We start from the raw sequence: 20,646 nt of genomic DNA, 5'->3' as shown, positions 1-20,646 counted from the left end.
CTCCCACCCCCGGCCAGGCGGCTTGTGGGATCTTAGTTCCCTGACCAGGGATTGAACCTGCACCCTCAGCAGTGAAAGCGCGAAGTCTTAACCGCTGGACCGCCAGGGGATTCCCAACATAGGAGTCCTTTTGTTTATATATATATATATTTTGTTTGTTTGTTTATTTGGCTGCACCAGGTCTTAGTTGCGGCATGTGGCATCTAGGTCCTTGACCAGGGATCGAACCCGGGCCCCCTTCATTGGGAGCGCAGAGACTTAGCCACTTCCACCAGGGAAGTCCCAAGGAGTCCTTTTGAAATGAGAGCTATCAAATGTGATATAGTGTAATGTTAGGGAATAATTTTTAAAAAAACGAAACAAAACTCCTTGCCACCACTTGGGAGATCCTGTGTCCTGATTCCATCTTCCATTACCTCACTGGTAAAACTGGGATAAGAAGGTAGCACAGAGGGGAAATTCTCCAAGCTCACACAGCGAGTAAGTGGCAAGGCCGGGGTCTGAACTTGAGATAGCATAGGCCCAAGATCAGGCCTTTGCTTCCCAGGCCCACTCACCATCCAGCAATGCCAAAGGCAGCATCGGCACAGCGGTGGCATCCCGGTGGGCAGTGGCAGTGGCAGAGGCCCAGCCAGGTGCAGGGCTCAGGGTGGGGACCACCAGGCAGAGGTTGCCAGAGGTCCAGTCCCTTGGGAGTGTATTGTGAGCTGCAATCAGTGAGGCCAGTAGCAGCAGGTGGACCAGACGTCAAGGACCACCCATGCGCCTCACCACAGCTGAGGACAGGGCAGCGTGGACACAGGTGTGGGGACGTGACAGGCCCCCTGTGCTCTGCCCCCGGCCCCTGTGACTCTCCGTCTGTCTGTGACTCTCACCAGCTCTGGTGTTGTCTCTCCATCCCCCTTGCTCTCTCCTCCTCTGCCCCCTGGCTCTCCTGCCCCTCGCTGGGTTGTCTGCAGCCCTCTCCTCTTCACTGTGTCTCTGATGATGCCTCCCACCACTCGTGTGCTTCTGGCTTCTCTCACCATCTCTGTCCCTTTCACCACCTCTCGAGTGTCTCTCAGACTTTGACTGCCTCTCTGTCTTGGTCTGGGCAGACTCGTGTGTGTGTGTGTATGTGTGTGTCCGTGTGTCCCCTGGACATACGTGTGGTGTTGTGGGTTGGCATGGAAGGTTTCCTGTCCTGTTGCTCTCAGGCCCAGAGGGGAGGGCCCAGGGTCCCTTGGCAAGAGGCTAGGAGGGAGCAGACCCCCAGGTCTCTGGAGGATTGGAGGTCAGAGCTCAGGCCCCAGGACAGGCAAGGGGCCACCCCTGCATGGCTGGAGCACGACCTTTGCTAACCCAGCTCCAGGAGGGGGCTCACATCCAAGCCATCAGAAGCCAAGGGCAACATCTGCTGGCCAGCTCTGTCCCACCGCCAGACCAGCCTGGAATACACTGGGGGCCACCGGCCGGCCGGCAGGGTCTGGCCTGGGGATGTTCCACCAGGGGGCGCCAACGTCCCAGGCTGGTGCTGGGACTCCCCGCTGGAGTGTCCTCAAGGTGTGGCCCCCACTTTTGAGCCCTTCTCCCCCTGTTTTCGATCTTGATAAGAGTTGCTCACAGCTCGGGGCTGGCTTCATCTGATGTTTGTTGAGGACCTGCACTTGCAGGTATGAGAAGGTATTCACAGGTTCCTTTCTCCTATCCCAGCCCTTGGAATTGGGGGTGGGTGGGGCGCATGTAATCATTCAACAAACATTTATGGGGACTTCCCTGGTGGTCCAGCGATTACAACTCTGCGCTCCCAATGCAGGGGGTCGGAGTTAGATCCCTGGTCAAGGAACTAGATCCCGCATGCTGCAACTTAGAGCCCGCGTGCCGCAACTAAAAGATGCCGCATGCCACAACTAAAAAAAATAAAAGATCCTACATGCCGCAACGAAAGATCCCGCTCGCTCAAGGAAGATCCTGCGTGCTGCAACTAAGGCCCAGCGCAGCCAAATGAATAATTAAAAAAAAAAAAAAAGCATTTATGGAGCACCTACTGTGTGCAGAAGCTGCGGATGCAGTGGTGAGCAAGACAAGCACTGTCTGTCCCTGTAGGAGTCTGGGAGGGAGACGTCTGTAAACAAGAAATTATGGTTCTGGATGTGCTGTGAGGATGCTGAGACTGGACAGTAAGTTGGAGGCCGGATGGGGCAGGGGTGCTACCTCAGTTGGAGAGGCCCTCTTTGAGAAGATTATAATTGTCTTGCAACCTTAATGGAAGAGGTAGCAGCCAGGAGCTTCCCAGGCAGAGGGCACAGCAGGTGCAAAGGCCCTGAGGCAGGAGCAAGCTTGAAGGGAGTGAGAGAGGGAGAGCGATGAGAGGAGGTGAAGTCAGAGAAGTGGATGGGGGCCAGACCCGTGGGGCTTTGTAGGCTAGGCAGAAGTTGGGTTATGAGGGCAAGAGTGATGGGGAGCCATGGAGGGTTTGGGACAGAGGTAGTTCCCGGGGTTCAGGGCCCTGCCCCAAACCTCCTTTGCAAGCCTCGCTGACCCTGCCCCTCCCTACATCCCTCTCCAGTGTGTGTGTGTGGGGAAACTGAGGTGACAGGGCCAGGCTGGGAGCCCAAACAAGGCTTGTCCCTCCTTGCCTCCACCCTGCTATGCTGCAGCACTCTCTTCACCCAGTCCAAGAGGGACTTTGTTCCCCATAAAATTTATTGTAAAAATGTACAGGTGGCAGGTTCCTGGTGTCCCCAGCCCATAACTCAGAGGGGCCAACACTGTCGTATTCATCTTACATCTTTTCTTCTGAGAAGAGCGATGGACTGAATCGTGTCTTCCCAAACTCATGTGTTGAAGTCCTAACCACCATACCTCAGAATGTGACTGTATTCACAGATAAGGTCTTTAAAGAGGTAATTAAATTAAAATGAGGTCAGTAGAGTGGGCCCTACTCCTATATGACTAGTGTCCCTACAAGAAGAGGAAATTTGGACACAGACAGGTGCAGAGGGGAGACCATGTGAGGACACAGGCAGAAGGTGGCCGTCTGCAAGCCAAGAAGAGAGGCCTCAGGAGAAACCAACCCTGCTGACACCTTGATCTTGGACTTCCAGCCTCCAGAATAGTGAGAAAATAACTTTCCGTTGTTTAAGCCACCCAGCCTGTGGCACTTTGTTATGGCAGCCCGAGCAAACCAACACAAGAAGTGTATTTGTTATCTGTGCTGCATAACAAATTACCACAAACACAGTGGTGTAAAACAACGTGCATTAATTTTCTCACAGTCCCCGTGGGTCAGGAGTCCAGGCACCACAGTTGAGCTGGGTCCTTAGCTCAGGGTTTCACAAGGCTGCAATCAAGGTGCAGGCTGAGGTCAGGGTCCTCTTCCAAGCTCGCATGGCAGAATTCATTTCCTTGCATCTGTAGAACCCTTGGAGGCTGGTGTCTTCAAGGCCAGCAGGAGAATCACTGATATTCCACTGCTCTGACCTCTAGACCCAGCTTTAAAGATCTTGCCTGATTTGATCAGGCCCACCCAGGAAAATCTTCTTGTATTAGGGTTCTCCAGAGAAACAGAACCAATAGGCTCTATCTTTATCTATCTATTTATCTATCTGTCTATCTAGAGAGATTATATATATTACATATAGAAAGAAATCTAGGAAATTCCCTGGTGGTCCAGTGGTTAGGACTCTGCGCTTTCACTGCTGAGGGCCTGGGTTCCATTCTTGGTTGGGGAATTAAGATCCCGCCTGCCACGCAGCCAAAAAAACAAAAAACAAACAGAGGGGTCTGTTTTCCCCACACAGATGGGACCCTGTGAACTGTCCTCCTCCAGGGAGTCTGCCCTCGTTTCCCCCCAGGCTGGGTGAGGGGTCTCCTCTGGCTCCCATGCCCTGGGCAGCCTCCATGGGCTTCTGACATGCATGTGAGACCCGCTAAATAGGCCTTGGATGGAGCTGGACACTGGGGCTGGAGACCCCGGCCTTGCCCCCAGTTAAGTCCCTTCCTGGTTGCAGGAATCACTTCCAGCTCTGTGCCTGGCCAAGAACCTTCAGAGAGCCTTTATTTACTACCCTGCCAACCCCAGTGAACTGAGGGTGATGCCCCTTCCATGTGGAGAGGCCTGGCAGGGCAGGGCAGGCTCGGGCACCCCATGAGAACCCCTAGAGATGCTGGAAAGGAGCATCCTCAGTCTGTGGGAGGCACAGCCTGGCCCCTTGGTTCCTTCTTCCTGGGACAGCTGACAGCTGTGACTTGGGGACTTCTCTTGCCTGCCCCCTACCCTCCCCCCCACTTAAAGTGTATCTCTGCTCTTTTTACTCCACTTATGTGAAAAAGGATATTTTATTTTATTTTTTATTTACTTTTTTATTGGAGTAGAGTTGCTTTACACTGCTGTGTCAGTTGCTGCTGTACGGCACAGTGAATCAGCCAGACGTATACATACATCCCCTCTTTTCTGGACTTCCTTCCCATTTAGGTCACCACAGAGCACTGAGTAGAGGTCCCTGTGCTCTACAGCAGGTTCTCATTAGTTCTCTATTTTATACATAGTAGTGTGTATATGTCAGTCCCAGTCTCCCAGTTCATCCCACCACCACACCCCACTTTCCCCCTTGGTATCCATACGTTTGTTCTCTACGTCTGTAGGATATTTTATTTTTAGTCTCTGGCCTTGGGAGTCCTGTCTTTGCCCCAGCCACCTCCTCTGGGGGGTTGGGTGAGGGCTGCTCCAGGGAGAGGTGTCCCCAACCCCAATCCTCTCTTCTCCAGTGAGTGCAGGCTGTGCTGTCACCAAGGTGTTGGACTGAGTGGGCAAAACCAGAATCGAATGTCCACACAGCAGGACAACCCCCACTTCTAGAGGGAAGGGAGGCTGGCCGAAAGGCTCAGGTGTCTCGGGTCCGGGAGCACTGGTGGGGGCACGGTGAGTGGGACCTGAGCCCCCTCCACGCTCTGTAATCAGAGTGGGCAGGGCCCAGACTCTGGTCCTGGATGAGCCACCTTGGAGCTGGAGTGCCCCAGAAGCCTGGCACACGTCCGCCACTACCTGGAGTGTGGCTGGTAGGGATGGGTGAGGGAGAGTGGAGAAGAGGGAAGGGCTAGGCTCCCCAATTCCTACCAGGGTTTCTCCTCTCCTTCGACTACTTCCTTGGGATGGGGGTGCAGACCTTGCCAATCCTTTTGGCTGGGATGGGGGTAAATGCAGAGACACCCCCACGTGCACACAGGGCTTGTGGGACGTGAGTGACAAACTTGGGCCCAGGGAAGTGTTGGGTAGGTAGTCTTGGCCACCTTCAAAGACTGCAGTCCCCACTCCCATCCCTGTCCCCCATGGGAAGAATGGTTCACCTGGCTGGCAAGGCAGGGGGCTCAGAGGGACTGGGGCTGGATGGGATGCCTGATCTAGTGGGAGGGGTTGCGAAAAGTACCTGGGGCGGGGTGTTGTTGGCCAGAAATAAGAATGCCTGGGGGGACTTCCCTGCCAGTCCAGTGGTTAAGACTCTGCGCTTCCACTGCTGGGGGCGTGGGTTCAATCCCTGGTGTTTGATCCCCAATCAGGGAACTAAGATCCCGCGAGCTGTGTGGCGTGGCCAAAAAAAAAGGATGCCTGGGGACTGGACAGGCGTATGTCCAGATGTTTGCTTAGTCCCACATCAAGTCTTCACCCACTGCCCCAGCTCTGGACGTGCCCCCACGCCCATCTCTCCTGCTGTATTTTTTCTCTGAGACGCTTAGCGGCACATAGCATGGGATACGTGTTATTTATTTATTTATTTATTTTTAACATCTTTATTGGGGTATAATTGCTTTACAATGGTGTGTTAGTTTCTGCTTTATAACAAAGTGAATCAGCTATACATATACATATGATCCCATATCTCTTCCCTCTTGCGTCTCCCTCCCTCCCACCCTCCCTATCCCACCCCTCCAGGCGGTCACAAAGCACCGAGCCGATATCCCTGTGCCATGCGGCTGCTTCCCACTAGCTATCTACCTTACGTTTGGTAGTGTATATATGTCCATACCTCTCTCTCCCTTTGTCACAATTTACCCTTCCCCCTCCCCATAGCCTCAAGTCCATTCTCTAGTAAGTCTGTGTCTTTATTCCTGTTTCACCCCTAGGTTTTTCATGACATTTTTTTCCCTTAAATTCCATATATATGTGTTAGCATACGGTATTTGTCTTTTTATTTCTGACTTACTTCACTCTGTATGACAGACTCTAGGTCTATCCACCTCATTACAAATAGCTCAATTTCGTTTCTTTTTATGGCTGAGTAATATTCCATTGTATATATGTGCCACATCTTCTTTATCCATTCATCCGATGATGGACACTTAGGTTGTTTCCATCGCCGGGCTATTGTAAATAGAGCTGCAATGAACATTTTGGTACATGACTCTTTTTGAATTTTGCTTTTCTCAGGGTATATGCCCAGTAGTGGGATTGCTGGGTCATATGGTAGTTCTATTTGTAGTTTTTTAAGGAACCTCCATACTGTTCTCCATAGTGGCTGAACCAATTCACATTCCCACCAGCAGTGCAAGAGTGTTCCCTTTTCTCCACGTCCTCTCCAGCATTTATTGTTTCTAGATTTTTTGATGATGGCCATTCTGACTGGTGTGAGATGATATCTCATTGTAGTTTTGATTTGCATTTCTCTAATGATTAATGATGTTGAGCATTCTTTCATGTGTTTGTTGGCAGTCTGTATATCTTCTTTGGAGAAATGTCTATTTAGGTCTTCTGCCCATTTTTGGATTGGGTTGTTTGTTTTTTTGTTATTGAGCTGTATGAGCTGCTTGTAAATTTTGGAGATTAATCCTTTGTCAGTTGCTTCATTTGCAAATATTTTCTCCCATTCTGAGGGTTGTCTTTTGGTCTTGTTTATGGTTTCCTTTGCTGTGCAAAAGCTTTGAAGTTTCATTAGGTCCCATTTGTTTTTGTTTTTATTTCCATTACTCTAGGAGGTGGGTCAGAAAGGATCTTGCTGTGATTTATGTCATAGAGTGTTCTGCCTATGTTTTCCTCTAAGAGTGTGATAGTTTCTGGCCTTACATTTATGTCTTTAATCCATTTTGAGCTTATTTTTGTGTATGGTGTTAGGGAGTGATCTAATCTCATACTTTTACATGTATCTGTCCAGTTTTCCCAGCACCACTTATTGAAGAGGCTGTCCTTTCTCCACTGTACATTCCTGCTACCTTTATCAAAGATAAGGTGTCCATGTGTGCGTGGGTTTATCTCTGGGCTTTCTATCCTGTTCCATTGATCTATCTTTCTGTTTTTGTGCACATAGCATGGGATACGTGTTATTTATTATGTCTTGTTTATTGCCACCCTTCACCCCCTGTAGATTTTGTAAACTCACTGGGACCGAACTTTTGTTGCCCCCTCCCAAGCCCCCATTGCTATATCCCAGCTCCTAGGGCAAGATCTGGGGAGGGTCCTGGGTAAGGACTGAGAGTCTGGACACTACAGAATCTGGACTGGGTGCCTCTGATAACTTTCTATGATATCTGTGTCAGCTGCAGAGGACTCCACATACAAGGCTCCATGAGAGGTCCAGCTCAGGGATGGATGGGGGGACAACTCCTCTTCCCGGCCGTGTCCCTGGAGAGCCAGACACGGTGTTAGCGTCCCATCACTCACACCACAGGGCTGTTACTGCTGTCTTGAAAATGAGCCTGTGAAATCTGCACAACTTTTTTTTTTTTCTCCCCAAAGAGGCACCAGGCCCCGAGAGTGGGAGCCAGTTGCTCATAGGGGATCCTCCCTCCATCCCCAAGCCTCTGTTAGCGACCAGAGCCTGATGTGTTGAGGAGCCTTGGATACAGACCCCAGGGGGCAGGGCCTGCAGGTCTCTCCTCTTCCTAGCTTTCGCCTCTTTACTCCTTAACAGCTCAGAACTCTCCTCAGGTGTCCCTCCCCCACCCCACCCCCGCCCCGCCGCCCCAAGTGCCTCTGGCAGCTTCGTTTCTGGCAGGTGAGGTGAAAGCTGAAGTGAGAGGAACGTTTGGGCTGAGCTGGAAGCCAAGGGTTTTATATGCATGAATTCACTGCAGATTTCATAAAGACCCTGCGGGGCAGGGACAGGTCCAACAACTCAGATCACGCCTGAGTCCCAGCCTGCCTGGGGGCCTTGGGAAACTGCATGGGAGGCTGTAAAAATTCGCTCATTCAACAGAGTGCCGTCTGCTTCTGATTAAGCCCCTTGTTGGTTGTTGGGGACACCTGGGTGGCAAAGTCAGACCCCATCCGTCTGTCCTAGAACAGAGATGAGTGCCGCTGAGCATGTAATGGGACCCCACCTAGCATAGGGGCTTTCCGGTAGTTGAGAAGGGACGCGGTAAAGGTAGCTGTCAGGCTGAAGAGGATTGCCTTGGAATAGTGGTTCTCAACCAGGGGACCTGCAGCCAGGTCTGGAGACGGCTGTCATAACGTGTGGTGGAGGGGAGCCGGGTGGCGAGGAGGGCTGTTGGCCTCTAGTGGGTTAGGGTTAGGCCAGTATGCTTCTAGCCACCCTACAAGGCACAAGACAGCCCCCACAGTAAAGAAAGACCCGCCCAAATGTCACCAGTGCCATGGTTGAGAAACCAGTTGGATGACTCGCAGAAAAGTCAGTTTGACTTAGAGGCCGAGGCTGGTGAGAGCTGAACATGGAAGGAGGGAGAGGGGATTCAGGACAGCCCCGTTTTCCCCTAAGCCCCCAGGCTGCGAAGGAGGCAGGGGTCCCTGGTGCCCTGGGCAGCCCCCTGCATAGCAGGGCCCAGTTTCCCCAACAGCCGCACTAGCGAGAATGCAACAGACGCCCGGGAACCGCAAGCACGTGGTACCTTTGCGGTGCAGGAAGCACTGCGGGCCTCAGTTTCCCCAGCGGGGGAAAAAATGGGAGCCCCGAGGGCCTGGTCGTGGGGCCAGGCCAGGAGTGACCACATCCCTCGTGGGCGACGCCTGCTCGGGAACCGCGCCGCGGGAGAGGATTCTACCACAGACGATAGGGAGTCGATGCTAATAAAGGGGAACGTGCGACCCTGCGTCCCAACCCAGCGGGCCGACCCCCGCGACCGCCGCAAGGACCGAGTGGTCGGGGTCCCGAGAGTACTACAACTCCCAAGATGCCTCGCGCCGCCCGCGCCAGGAAGGGCCGCCACAGCCGGCGGCCAATGGGGGGTACGGAGGCGGGGCCTCTGCGCACGTGGCGTCCTGACGCACTGACGGCGACGTCGGGGTTTGTGTGCGCGAGAGGCCGCCGATAAAGGTTGGGTGCCTCGCGCCGGGGGCCGTTGGGAGGGAGCGTGCCCCCGCCCCCTCCCCGGCCCCCACTCCTACACCGCCGCTGCAGGGGCCCCGCCTTCCCATCGATCCCCGCGGGAAGGCCCTGGGTCTCCCCAGCTCATTCCCCGGTCGGGGCCGCAGGTGAGAGACCGGAGGGGAGGGGGTGGGGGAGGGACCGGAGGGCGGAGACGTTGGGGAAACGGCGAACGTGAAACCGGAAGGGATGCCTTAAAGGGAAGGGCGCTACTTCACCTCCGACTTTTGTCCGCCGGGCCGGCTCCGACTCTTTAAAGGGCAAGGGGCTGCTTTTAAAGGGGCGGGGCAGGTTGTGCAGTTTATAAAGAGCTTCCCGCTTCCATCACCCCCCCGCCTCCCACCCCCCGAGAATAAATTGTCTCTTTAAAGGCCGGTGACAGTGTCCCAGGTACTGAAAGAAAAGCTTCTGAATCCTAGTGGCTTCAAAGCAGTCTCTAGTTTAGCTCAGAGAAGGTGGAGATGGTTGTGCAGGAGCAGGATCCTCTTAAAGGGGAAGTCGGGCCTGATTGGAAGGGTGTGGCCCGGCCTTTTGAAGAGGGTGCTCTTTACCAGATAAGATGGGTCCCAGCTCTTTCAGAGCATGGATGCCTCCTGTTTAAGGAATGCCGGCCTTCTGAAAGACACGTGCAGCTTCCTGGGATAGCCTCTTTAAAGGACTTGCTTATATTTTAAAGGGGACGCTCATCTTTTTAAAGGGAATCTTTACGGCTTGTGCAAAGGGATGCCCAGCTTTCTTTCATTCGAGATATGTTCACTGAGTACTCACTCTGTGCCAGATATTATTCTAGGCGCTGGGATGCAACAGTGAACAAGATGCCACTAGCATCTAGTGGACCGAGGCCGGGGATACTGCTAACCAACTTGCAATGCAGGAAACAGCCCCCTGTCCAGCTCCAATATCAACAGTGCTGATGCTGGGAAACTCTGATTATAAAGTAGGTTAGAAGGTGATAAGCCCTATGGAGAGAAAAAATAAGTCAAGGAAAGAGAATGCGGCATGCTGGGAGGGGTTGCAGAGTTAGGTAGGGTGGTCAGGGAATAATTCCCCAAGATGACATTTCAGCAAAGACTTGGAGGTGAGGGAGGGAGCTTACTGGATATTGGAGGAAAGAGGGTACTAGGCAGGGGCCTGTGTGGGCCCCCAGGTGGGAGTGGGCATGCCTGACCCGGCCCTGTGACCATAGTGCTCTGAGGGTTGGAGAGGCTAGCAGGACAGTCAGGGAGGGAAGGAAGCCATAAGCCGTGGGAAGTCTGAAGGTTCTTGTAAGGGGTTCGTTTTCTGCTCTCAAATGGGAGCAGTGGAAGGCTTTAGCACAGAGGAATGAAATGGTCTGTCTGTGTTGGCAGTTTCCATTCAGCCTCTGTGTTGGGAACAGACTGGGGTTAGGAAGAGTAAGGGTGGAAACTAGGAGAGCTGTCAGAAGGCTGTTGCAGTTGCCCAGGAGGGAGATGTTGGTGCCCTAGAAAAAGGTGGTAATGGGGGACTTGGTGGGAAGTGGCCAGATTCCAAGGATGCTCCTGCTCGAATAGGGGAATCGGCAGACAGACTGGTCATAGAGAGTGAGAGAAAAAGAGGAGGTGAGGATGCCCTGGGACTTTTGGCCTGAGCAAGAATAAAGATGTTTTTGGAGATGGCGCAGACTGGGAGTGAAAGAGATATTTGTGGGGGACAGAGAGGGGAGAGAGCAGGAGCAAAAACTGGACTTAGGTTTTGGGCATGTTAAGTTTGAGTTGTCTATTAGGCATCCAAATGGCATAGTCTAGCAGGGGTGTAGGTTTCAAAGGACAGGTATCAAGTGGAGATCAATTTTGGAATTGTCCAATTTATAGATTGTGAAGTCCCAGGAGTGGGTGAGGGCTTCCAGGGAGAGTGTGGATACAGAATAGGAGGGTTGACAGAGCCCTGGACTCTCCTACATTCACAAGTAGGACTAGCACCTGAAACTGAGAAGGGTGGCAGGTGAGGAGCGCGGTATTCCAGAAGCCAAGGGGACTGGTTTAAGGAGAGAGAGAATAAGGCGTCCATTGGCCACTGAGTGGAGACCACTGGATTTAGCAACTAGGAGGCCATGAGTGGAGGGGGCTGGGGGAGGATCTGATTGACAGGGTTTGAGATGGGAAAGAGCATGTATTGATGGCACTTTTAAGTTGCTTTGCTGCAAGGAGACAGAGAGAAATGAGGCCATAGCTGGAGGAGGAAGTGGGGTGAAGGGTTTTTGTTTTTTTAAAGATGGGAGGGCTTCCCTGGTGGCACAGTGGTTAAGAATCCGCCTGCCAATGCAAGGGACATGGGTTTGAGCCCTGGTCCAGGAAGATCCCACATGCCGTGCAGCAGCTAAGCCCGGGTGCCACAACTACTGAGCCTGTGCTCTAGAGCCTGTGAGCCACAACTACTGAGCCCACGTGCCACAACTACTGAAGCCCACGCGCCTAGAGCCCGTGCTCCACAGCAAGAGAAGGCACCGCGATGAGAGGCCCGCGCACCGCAACGAAGAGTAGCCCCTGCTCGCCACAACTAGAGAAAGCCCGTGCGCAGCAATGAAGACCCAACGCAGCCAAAAAAATTTTTTTTTTAAGTTACAAAGATGGGAGACCTGGCTTGTGGGTACACTGATGGGAACGGTCCAGGAGATGAGGAGAATCGCTGTAGGTGGGAAGTCAGAGTCTTTAGGCCCAGAAGTAGGCAGGTGGGAGGGGGTAGTGCAGGGTTTCTCAACCTCAGCACCACTGGCATTTTGAACTGATTGTTCTTTGCTGTTTGGGGTTGGGGGTGGTGCTGTAGTGTGCATCGTAGGACGTTGAGCAGCATCCCTGGCCTCTGCCCACTAGATGCCAGTGGCACCTGCTCCTCCAGTCGACAGCCAGATAACCAGAACAGTCTCCAGGCATTGCCACATGTCTGCTGGGGTGGAGGGCGTGGTGGTGGTGGTCGAGGGAGCTTCCATTGCCCCATTGAGAGCCACCAGTGTAGTTGTTGGAAGATGGGAATGTTCTCTTCTGGTTGCTTTTATTTTCTCAGCAACAAGATTAATGGCAGGGTCACCTGCTAAGAGCAAGAGGGGATAGGAGAGAGATTTGAGGCAAGTATCACCTGGTGGGGTGGGTGAGTGGACCAGAGAAATGCAGCATGAGCAGTGCAGGGTGTTGGGGAGGGAGCTTTGAGATCCTTGGGCATGAATGCAAAAGGAGGCTGAGGCCAGCCAGTTTCCAGTCACCAGCAGCATCTGTGCTGGATAAGGGGGGCAGTGAGGGTGTGGATGAGGGGGCGGAGGATGCAGAGCCCACAGGATCAATGGGTGGTAGATATGGTTGAACCTAGGGGTTCTGGGTTAGGGTCCCAAGAGGGAGTGGTGGAGCAGGATGAGTGGCGGTGGAGAGCGGATGCTCACAGAGGCTTTGTCTGTAGTGAAAGGTTTGGGGGATGGCAGCAGAAGCGGGTATTGAGGCAGGATGGGGATGAGGTCTTTAGAGGGACCAGAGGATCCAAAGCGCGGTGCTAGAGACCCCAGCCTTCTTCAAAGACACTGCCTGTCTTTAGAGGGGCTGAACATAGCCGGAAAGGCAGTACCTGGCCTCATAAAGGCCACGTCCAGTGGTCCAGCCTCCTGGAGGAGATGGCCGGCATGGCGGTGGTGGGGGGTAACCAACTCTTCCCAATTTGCCATAAGTTTCCCTTTTAGCACCCAAAGCCTTCCATCGTGGGCAGCCTCTCCGGCCAGAGCTGACCTGGACTCTAGGAAGCCGTAATCCTAAGGGATGTGTCCCGTGCCTCTTACAGGGCCAGCCCATGGGTTTGGGGTTGAAATAACCCGGTGTGTGGGCGGAGGTGGGGGGACCACCCGCCCTCACCTGACCCGGAATCCCTCCTCAGGTGTGATGGTCGGCTCCCACGCGGACATGGCGCCGGCCTCTACCGCAGAGGGGGCCGGGGAAAAGCCGGGCCCCGCGGCTCCTGCCCCCACGGCCCAGTATGAGTGTGGGGAGTGCGGAAAGTCCTTCCGCTGGTCGTCCCGGCTCCTGCACCACCAGCGCACGCACACGGGCGAGCGTCCCTACAAGTGCCCTGACTGCCCCAAGGCCTTCAAGGGCTCCTCGGCCCTGCTTTACCACCAGCGGGGCCACACGGGCGAGCGGCCCTACCAGTGCCCCGACTGCCCCAAGGCCTTCAAGCGCTCGTCGCTGTTGCAGATCCACCGCAGTGTGCACACTGGCCTGCGGGCCTTCACCTGCGGCCAGTGCGGCCTGGCCTTCAAGTGGTCGTCCCACTACCAGTACCACCTGCGCCAGCACACGGGCGAGCGGCCCTACCCCTGCCCGGACTGCCCCAAGGCCTTCAAGAACTCGTCCAGCCTGCGGCGCCACCGGCACGTGCACACGGGTGAGCGGCCCTACACCTGCGGCGTGTGCGGCAAGAGCTTCACGCAGAGCACCAACCTGCGGCAGCACCAGCGCGTGCACACGGGCGAGCGGCCCTTCCGCTGCCCGCTCTGCCCCAAGACCTTCACACACTCGTCCAACCTGCTGCTGCACCAGCGCACCCACGGCAGCGCCGCCGCCCCCGCCCCTCCGCCGCGGGAGCCCGGCGGCAAGGTCTTGGTCTCGGAGGCCTACCTACAGCGGCCCCTCCAACCCCCCAGCCCGCCGGCGCCCCCGCCGCCCGCGCCCCCGCCCGTGGTGCCCGAGCTCTTTCTGGCCGCGGCCGAGACCACGGTGGAGCTGGTGTACCGCTGCGACGGCTGCGAGCTAGGCTTCGGCAGCGAGGAGCTGCTCTTGGAGCACCAGCCCTGTCCCGGGCCGGAGGCGCTGCCCCCGCCCACGGACGCGCCCTCGGAGCCGCGGAAGGCCGACCCTCCCCCGCCGCCCTCACTGTGCCCGCCGTCCCCCCTGCCGCAGCCCCCTCCCGCCGCCTCTGCCCCTGGCTTCGCCTGCCTCCCCTGCGGGAAGTCCTTCCGGACGGTGGCCGGCCTCTCCCGCCACCAGCACAGCCACGGGGCGGCCGGCGGGCAGGCGTTCCGCTGCGGCAGCTGTGACGGCGCCTTCCCGCAGCTGGCCAGCCTCCTGGCGCACCAGCAGTGCCACGTGGAGGAGGCAGCGGCCGGGCGCCCGCCCCCCCAGGCTGAGGCTGCCGAAGTCACCTGTCCCCAGGAGCCGCTCGCCCCCGTCCCCGCCCCGCCCGCTCCCGCGCCCGCCCCGGCTTCCGCGGAGCGACCCTACAAATGCGGCGAGTGCGGCAAGGCCTTCAAGGGCTCGTCGGGGCTGCGCTACCACCTGCGGGACCACACGGGCGAACGGCCCTACCAGTGCGGTGAGTGTGGCAAGGCCTTCAAGCGCTCGTCGCTGCTGGCCATCCACCAGCGCGTGCACACCGGCCTACGGGCCTTCACCTGCGGCCAGTGCGGCCTTACCTTCAAGTGGTCGTCGCACTACCAGTACCACCTGCGGCTGCACTCAGGCGAGCGGCCCTACGCTTGCGGGGAGTGCGGCAAAGCCTTCCGCAACACGTCGTGCTTGCGGCGCCACCGGCACGTGCACACGGGCGAGCGGCCCCACTCCTGCGGCGTGTGCGGCAAGAGTTTCGCCCAGACCTCCAACCTGCGGCAGCACCAGCGCGTGCACACGGGCGAGCGGCCCTTCCGCTGCCCGCTCTGCCCCAAGACCTTCACACACTCGTCCAACCTGCTGCTGCACCAGCGCACGCACTCGGCCGAGCGCCCCTTTGCCTGCCCCATCTGCGGCCGCAGCTTTGTCATGGCCGCCTACCTGCAGCGGCACCTGAGGACGCATGCCCCGGCCAACGCCGCTTCTGGCCCCGCAGCCCCCGGCGCCGGCCCCCAGCCCCCTGCCCCACTGGCTGCCGCCCCCGCCCCGTCCGCCACCCAAGATGTCCACGTTCTACCCCACCTCCAGGCCACGCTCTCCCTAGAGGTGGCAGGAGTCACGGCCCAGGCCCCGCCCCCTGGCCCAGCAGCCCCCAACTCCCAGACGTTTCTCCTGGTGCAGACTGCTCAGGGTCTCCAGCTGATCCCCAGCAGCGTCCAGCCCCCCACACCCCCGCCTCCCCCCGCCCCCCCCAAGCTCATCTTGCTGCCCTCCTCCAGTACTGGTGGTGGGGGCAGCGGTGCAAGGCAGGGCCCGCGGGCAGTGGGGAAAGCTGGGCAGGGGGCTGGAGTAGTCTGGCTGCCAGGCCCTGGGGGGCTAGGGGTGCAGGGAGGGAGCAACACCGGGGCCAGCGCGGGAGCGCAGAGCCTCATAGTTCTGCAGAATGTGGGGGCTGGGGAGGCAGGGCCACAGGAAGTGAGCGGGGTCCAGCTCCAACCCCTTCGGCCAGCCCCGGAACTGACCACGGTCCAGCTCCAGCCGGCCCCGGAGGTGACCACGGTCCAGCTCCAGCCCGCCCAGGAGGTGACCACGGTACAGCTCCAGCCTGTAACGGGTCAGCTGTCCAATTCCAGTGGGGGAGCCGTCACCACTGAGGCGCCTAATCTGCTGGTGGTTCAGAGTGGGGCAGCGGAGGAGTTGCTGGCGGACCCCGGCCCGGGGGAGCCCGGTGACGGTGAGGCCAGCACTGGTGTGGTCCAGGATGTGCTCTTTGAGACGCTGCAGACGGAGGAGGGGCTGCAGAGTGTCCTGGTGCTGAGCGGGGCTGATGGGGAGCAGACCCAGCTGTGTGTGCAGGAGGTAGAGACCTTACCCTCGGGGCTGGCTGAGCCGCCAACCCCTGGCCCAACGGGACAGAAACTGCTCATTATCCGCAGTGCCCCGGCCACCGAGCTGCTGGAGAATGGCAGCGTTGGGGGAGGCGCCGCTGCGCTGCAGCTGCTGGCCCCACCACCACCTGGCCCAGGCTCTGCTCCCGCGGGCGTCCCTGCGGCTCCTGCCTCGCAGATGGTACAAGTGGTCCCTGCAGGAGCTGCACCTGGGGGCATGACCCCACAGGGCCTACCCTCCATCCAGTTTGTCCAGACTCTGCCCGCAGTCCAGCTGGTGCACACGTTTTGAGTAGAACCACTGGTACCCCTTCCCGCCCCACACAGAGACCCCGACTCACTGTCAGCCTGGGCTGGGCTGAGCTGGGGGGAGGGGAACTGCAGGCTGGGCTTGCTAATAAAGACCAGAATCTCCGCTCCTGTGTTTTTGTTTTATTTGTGGTTTGGGAGATCACTGTCATGGCCATAGCCACCACTTGGGAACTTGGAGTCTCATCTCTTGCTTCCTGGTTCGCAGGTGACTTGCTTTGCGTCTTGGGGCCAGCCACTTCTCCTATGTGGGCTCTGTTTATCCTTTTTAAAAAAGGGATGCAACGGTCACTATATGGGGGAGGCGCTGGAATCTAGAATCCTGGTTCTGCCACTTGTTCTCTGTAAGTCACCCCACCGCTCCTCTCACGGAAAAATGGGTGGGTGGGAATGCCCATTCCGAATGTCACTGAGAGCCGGGGTGGGTTGGTTTGGGGTGGGGCGGTTTGGGAGCCCGTGGGCTCAAGATGCTGACGCGGCCCCTCCCGCGAAGGCCCTGGAACCTAAGAGAACCACTGAGTTCGCCGCCCTGCCCCCACCCCCTGCGCTCAGGTTGCTTAGGAACCAGGGGACGTCGGGAAGCAAGCGTGCGTTCAGCGCGCGACCGTTAAGTACCGCTCCCCGCCCCCCCACGCCGGGTCCCCCGCTCCCATCCCCAGCCCCTTCCCCCGCCAGCGTCCTACAGGCCCCCTTTCTCTGTTGCTCCTCCCCTTGCAGGGTTGCCGCTCCCCGCCTTAGTCCATTCCCAGCCCACGCCCAGACTCTCCCCCCACCCGCTGCCAGAAGGTTGGCAACAGTTGCTAAGGCCGAGAGCAGGCACCGCCCCGCCCCCAGTGCGCTAGTCTGACGTCACTTCCGCCGACGACCCCCTTCTCAACCCTGCTCCCCCCGCACCTTGTCAAAAGCGAAGCGACCCACAGAGGTGCTTGCAAGTCCTTGTTCCTGCGACAGACGCCGTTCGGGGGCGGTTGGGGCAGAGAGGCTCTGGGCACTGGGGGGTGGGGAGCGGGGTCCATTCCCTGCCTGTGGGGGTAGTTTCGCTCACCCCCAGGGCCGCCCCGGAACCTGGAAGGGAGCCCGGTGTTGGCAGGTGTTGGCGTGCACCGGGCATTTAGGCGTAGATCGCTGGACACCACTGGGGGCCGGGGGGGCACCCCGAGAGACTTTAGAAAGGTCGATGGGTTGACGGGGAAGCCTGTCCTGTCTCGGACCTCTCTTGGGACCTGACCTGGGACATACTGTTGCGTGATCTGCAGCTGTGGGGCGCTTTGGGGACGAGAGGTGCCCTCCTGACGCTGACCGGCTTGTTTTCGCCAGGTGCACGCCTGCTCCCTTGGGGGCGCGGGAGCCTGGGGGCTGCCATGGCCCCCAGCCACCTGTCGGTGCGGGAGATGAGGGAAGATGAGAAACCCTTAGTGCTGGAGATGCTGAAGGTGAGAGCGGGCAGGGGCGCCAGTGAGCCTGGGAGGGTGGGGTGGAGGGTACCAGTGAGGGGGGGCCGGGACACCAGTGAACCTGGGAGGGGACGGGGACACCTGTGAGCCTGGGAGGGGGCGGGGACAGAATGAGGGGAAACCAATGAGCCTGGTGGGGCGGGGACACCAGTGAGTCTGGGGGAGGGTACCAGTGGGGGGGACCTGGACACCAGTGAGCCTGGGAGGGGGCGGGGACAGAATGAGGGGGCACCAATGAACATGGGGGTGGGGCGGGGACACACCACGGAGCCTGGGAGGGGGCAGGGGCGGCATTTTGAGTGGCTTCAGTCACCTTCCTGAGCCAGCCGTGACCCCCCGGCAAGCAGTCTTTTGCTGCTCCTAAGAGGGCCCTTGGGCCCTCCTCTCTCTAGTTCTTTCTCCCTACCCTGGGGATCAAAAAGGGTTTTCACCGCTGTAGGGCTGACACACCAACTCCTTCCCTATCCTCCGCACTTCCAGTCTTCCCTACGCCCCAGCCTCCTGCTTTTCAAAGTAGAGCCCTTGGGCCTCAGCCTGGCACTCGAGGACGCCCCAGGCGCCCCTCCAGCTTTCTCTCTTGCTTGGGTCAGCTCCTCCATCCAGCCTCCCCTGATGCCTGCCTCTCCACTGAAGTGGGAGCCCTCACAGTTCCTAATTCACCAGCTCACTCATTCAGAGCCCAGTGTGCCAGCCGTGTGGTCCTGGACCCTCCGCCACAGGCCTCAGCTCACTGCCTTCCTTTCTCCTCCGGCAACCCCTGCCCCGGATCCCTCCCGGGCAGGGCCTGCCTCCTCCCCGCCCCGTTCCTGCTGCCCACGGGAGCCCCCCCACTCTGACTGCTCCTCCTGCCTGCAGGCTGGCGTGAAGGACACAGAGAACCGCGTGGCCCTCCACGCCCTGACGCGGCCACCGGCCCTGCTCCTCCTGGCGGCAGCCAGCAGCGGCCTGCGCTTCGTCCTGGCCTCTTTCGCCCTGGCCCTCCTCCTGCCCGTGTTCCTGGCCGTGGCGGCCATGAAGCTGGGCCTGCGGGCCCGGTGGGGCTCGCTGCCCCCGCCGGGCGGTCTGGGGGGGCCCTGGGTGGCAGTGCGGGGCTCAGGGGATGTGTGCGGGGTCCTGGCCCTGGCCCCAGGCTCCAGCGCTGGAGACGGGGCCCGGGTCACCCGCCTCTCTGTGTCTCGCTGGCACCGCCGCCGAGGCGTGGGCAGGCGGCTGCTGGCCTTTGCCGAATCCCGGGCTCGAGCCTGGGCGGGCGGCATGGGGGAGCCCCGGGCCCGGCTAGTGGTCCCGGTGGCCGTGGCAGCGTGGGGCGTGGCCGGGATGCTTGAGGGCTGTGGCTACCAGGCCGAGGGGAGCTGGGGTTGCATGGGCTACACGCTGGTGAGGGAGTTCAGCAAGGAACTATGACGCCAGACCCTGGAGGAAGGAAAACCAGCGCTTAGTGAGCACCTCCTGTGTGCAGACACTTTCACACCGTCCTTCCATGAATCCCCAGCCCACCCAGGGCCCAGAAACTGAGGCCTGCAGAGGGCAAGAGACCCCACCACAGCCTGACGTCTGTCTGAACTTCTCAGAGAGGTCGGCCCATCTAACCCCTGCCTCAGACTCTGTCTGCACTGAGAAGTCTCCCCATCTGCCTGTCTGTCAAGCCTGTGCCGTTTGTGCTATGAGCCTGGGAGAGACGTGGGGCAGGAGGAGAGGAGGCCGAGCAAGCCTGCCCCCCACCCCGACCAGGGTTAGGACTTAAGCAGGGGCACCCCAAACCGGGACAAGGCCCCCAGGGAATGGGGTGGGGCTTGATGCTGTGCTTGGAGTGGGTGAGGCTGCAGAGGCAGAGAGAGGGTGAGGGGCGCCTCTACAGGGGAGGGTCGTCTGCCTCGAGAGCCCCAGGGGAGGGAGGGGGGTGGTGGGCACAGTGCTGCCCTCCCGGCCAGCCCCTGCCCGGGAAGGTGCGAGCCCAGAGGGGCAGGCAGACCCATCTGGTTTTTAACACCCGTTTGTTAATAAAGCCTGCAACTGCTGTGCGCCTGTCTCCCTCTCTCTGATGCCTTTTCCAGTCTGTCTCCGAGGCCCCCCTTCCGTCTGGCTCCTCCTTCCCCGAGGCTGACATTAATTGTTGGCAGCGGGGGTGCTGGACTGGGGGCAGGGGAGGCAATGAGCTCAAGGCAGCCCTGCTCCCTGCCAGCCCTCTGACTCAGGCTCCCCATTACCGAAGTTTTTCCGCCTCACAGCTGCTTAGTGCAGGGAGGGAGAGAGAGAGAGAGAGAGAGAGAGTGTGTGTGTGTGTGTGTGTGTGTGTGTGTAGTCGCCCTCCCTCACCCAAGCCTTGACCCTTGGTCCCCCAACCCCTGACCCCAGTTTCCTCGGGAGACACGCAAGTTCAACCACAGCTCCCTCAGGCAGGAGGTTGGGGACTTTTGCGTGCAGATCCACCGGGGGGGATGGAGAGAGGAGTTTCTCTGTCTCTTTTCCCAATCCAGGAAGTTCTTCCTGGTGTCTGGCTGCAAGCCCTCTTGCTGCACCGGGAGCCCCAGTTGTGCCAGGTCCCCAACCCCGGCATCTGATGTGAATCCATCCTTGATGCTCTCTGGTCCCAGCACGCTTCCCTGGCTGGACAAGAGAGGAGGCAGATGGGTGGGCACCCCACCCGTGCACCCCTGTTCCCCAGCGTACGCCCTTGCCTGGATGCTTCCCTGCAGCCTGCTGCCCCCAGGCCGGCTCCCCAGTGGGTGTTTGCAGTTGGACACCCTCCCTGCTGCCTGCCACCGCCCTCCTCCCCAGGCCTCAGCCGCCGGCCAGCCCCCTCCCCGCCCCCCCTCCCGTCCCCTGCTGCCTCCTCGGCAGCCTCTCCTCCTCCTGGCAGAGCGTCCAGCCCCTGCCTGCT

The 20,646-nt window shown here is 58.5% G+C and overlaps 2 protein-coding genes across 4 annotated transcripts in view; both read left to right on the top strand.

Moving 5' to 3' along the window:
• Positions 1-16,417, top strand: part of ZNF628 (zinc finger protein 628) — a 57,786-nt gene extending 41,369 nt beyond the window's left edge. The window contains exons 1-2 of one of the 2 annotated variants that reach the window (XM_022585899.2): positions 9,294-9,400; positions 13,167-16,417. In XM_022585899.2, the coding sequence (XP_022441607.1) occupies positions 13,172-16,294 (3,123 nt within the window). In that variant the 5' untranslated portion in view covers positions 9,294-9,400; positions 13,167-13,171 and the 3' untranslated portion in view covers positions 16,295-16,417. Of the gene's footprint in view, positions 1-9,293; positions 9,401-13,166 lie in introns of those variants that run through there. The other variant, XM_089902031.1, reaches the window with a different exon arrangement.
• NAT14 (N-acetyltransferase 14 (putative)) overlaps positions 1-19,787 on the top strand; it is a 61,153-nt gene extending 41,366 nt beyond the window's left edge. Inside the window, exons 1-3 of one of the 2 annotated variants that reach the window (XM_022586042.2) lie at positions 9,294-9,400; positions 17,629-17,744; positions 18,621-19,787. In XM_022586042.2, coding sequence (XP_022441750.1) covers positions 17,673-17,744; positions 18,621-19,169 — 621 coding nt within the window. In that variant the 5' untranslated portion in view covers positions 9,294-9,400; positions 17,629-17,672 and the 3' untranslated portion in view covers positions 19,170-19,787. Of the gene's footprint in view, positions 1-9,293; positions 9,401-17,628; positions 17,745-18,620 lie in introns of those variants that run through there. The other variant, XM_022586041.3, reaches the window with a different exon arrangement.
• The last annotated feature ends 859 nt before the right edge of the window (positions 19,788-20,646 follow it).

The sequence above is a fragment of the Delphinapterus leucas genome, chromosome 20 (genome assembly GCF_059928025.1).
Source record: "Delphinapterus leucas isolate spDelLeu-1000000601 "Yukka" chromosome 20, BTC_Dleu_Yukka2, whole genome shotgun sequence".
Taxonomy (NCBI): domain Eukaryota; kingdom Metazoa; phylum Chordata; class Mammalia; order Artiodactyla; family Monodontidae; genus Delphinapterus; species Delphinapterus leucas.
Note: the sequence above shows the minus strand (reverse complement) of the source record. Positions and strands in the feature narration are given on the sequence as shown.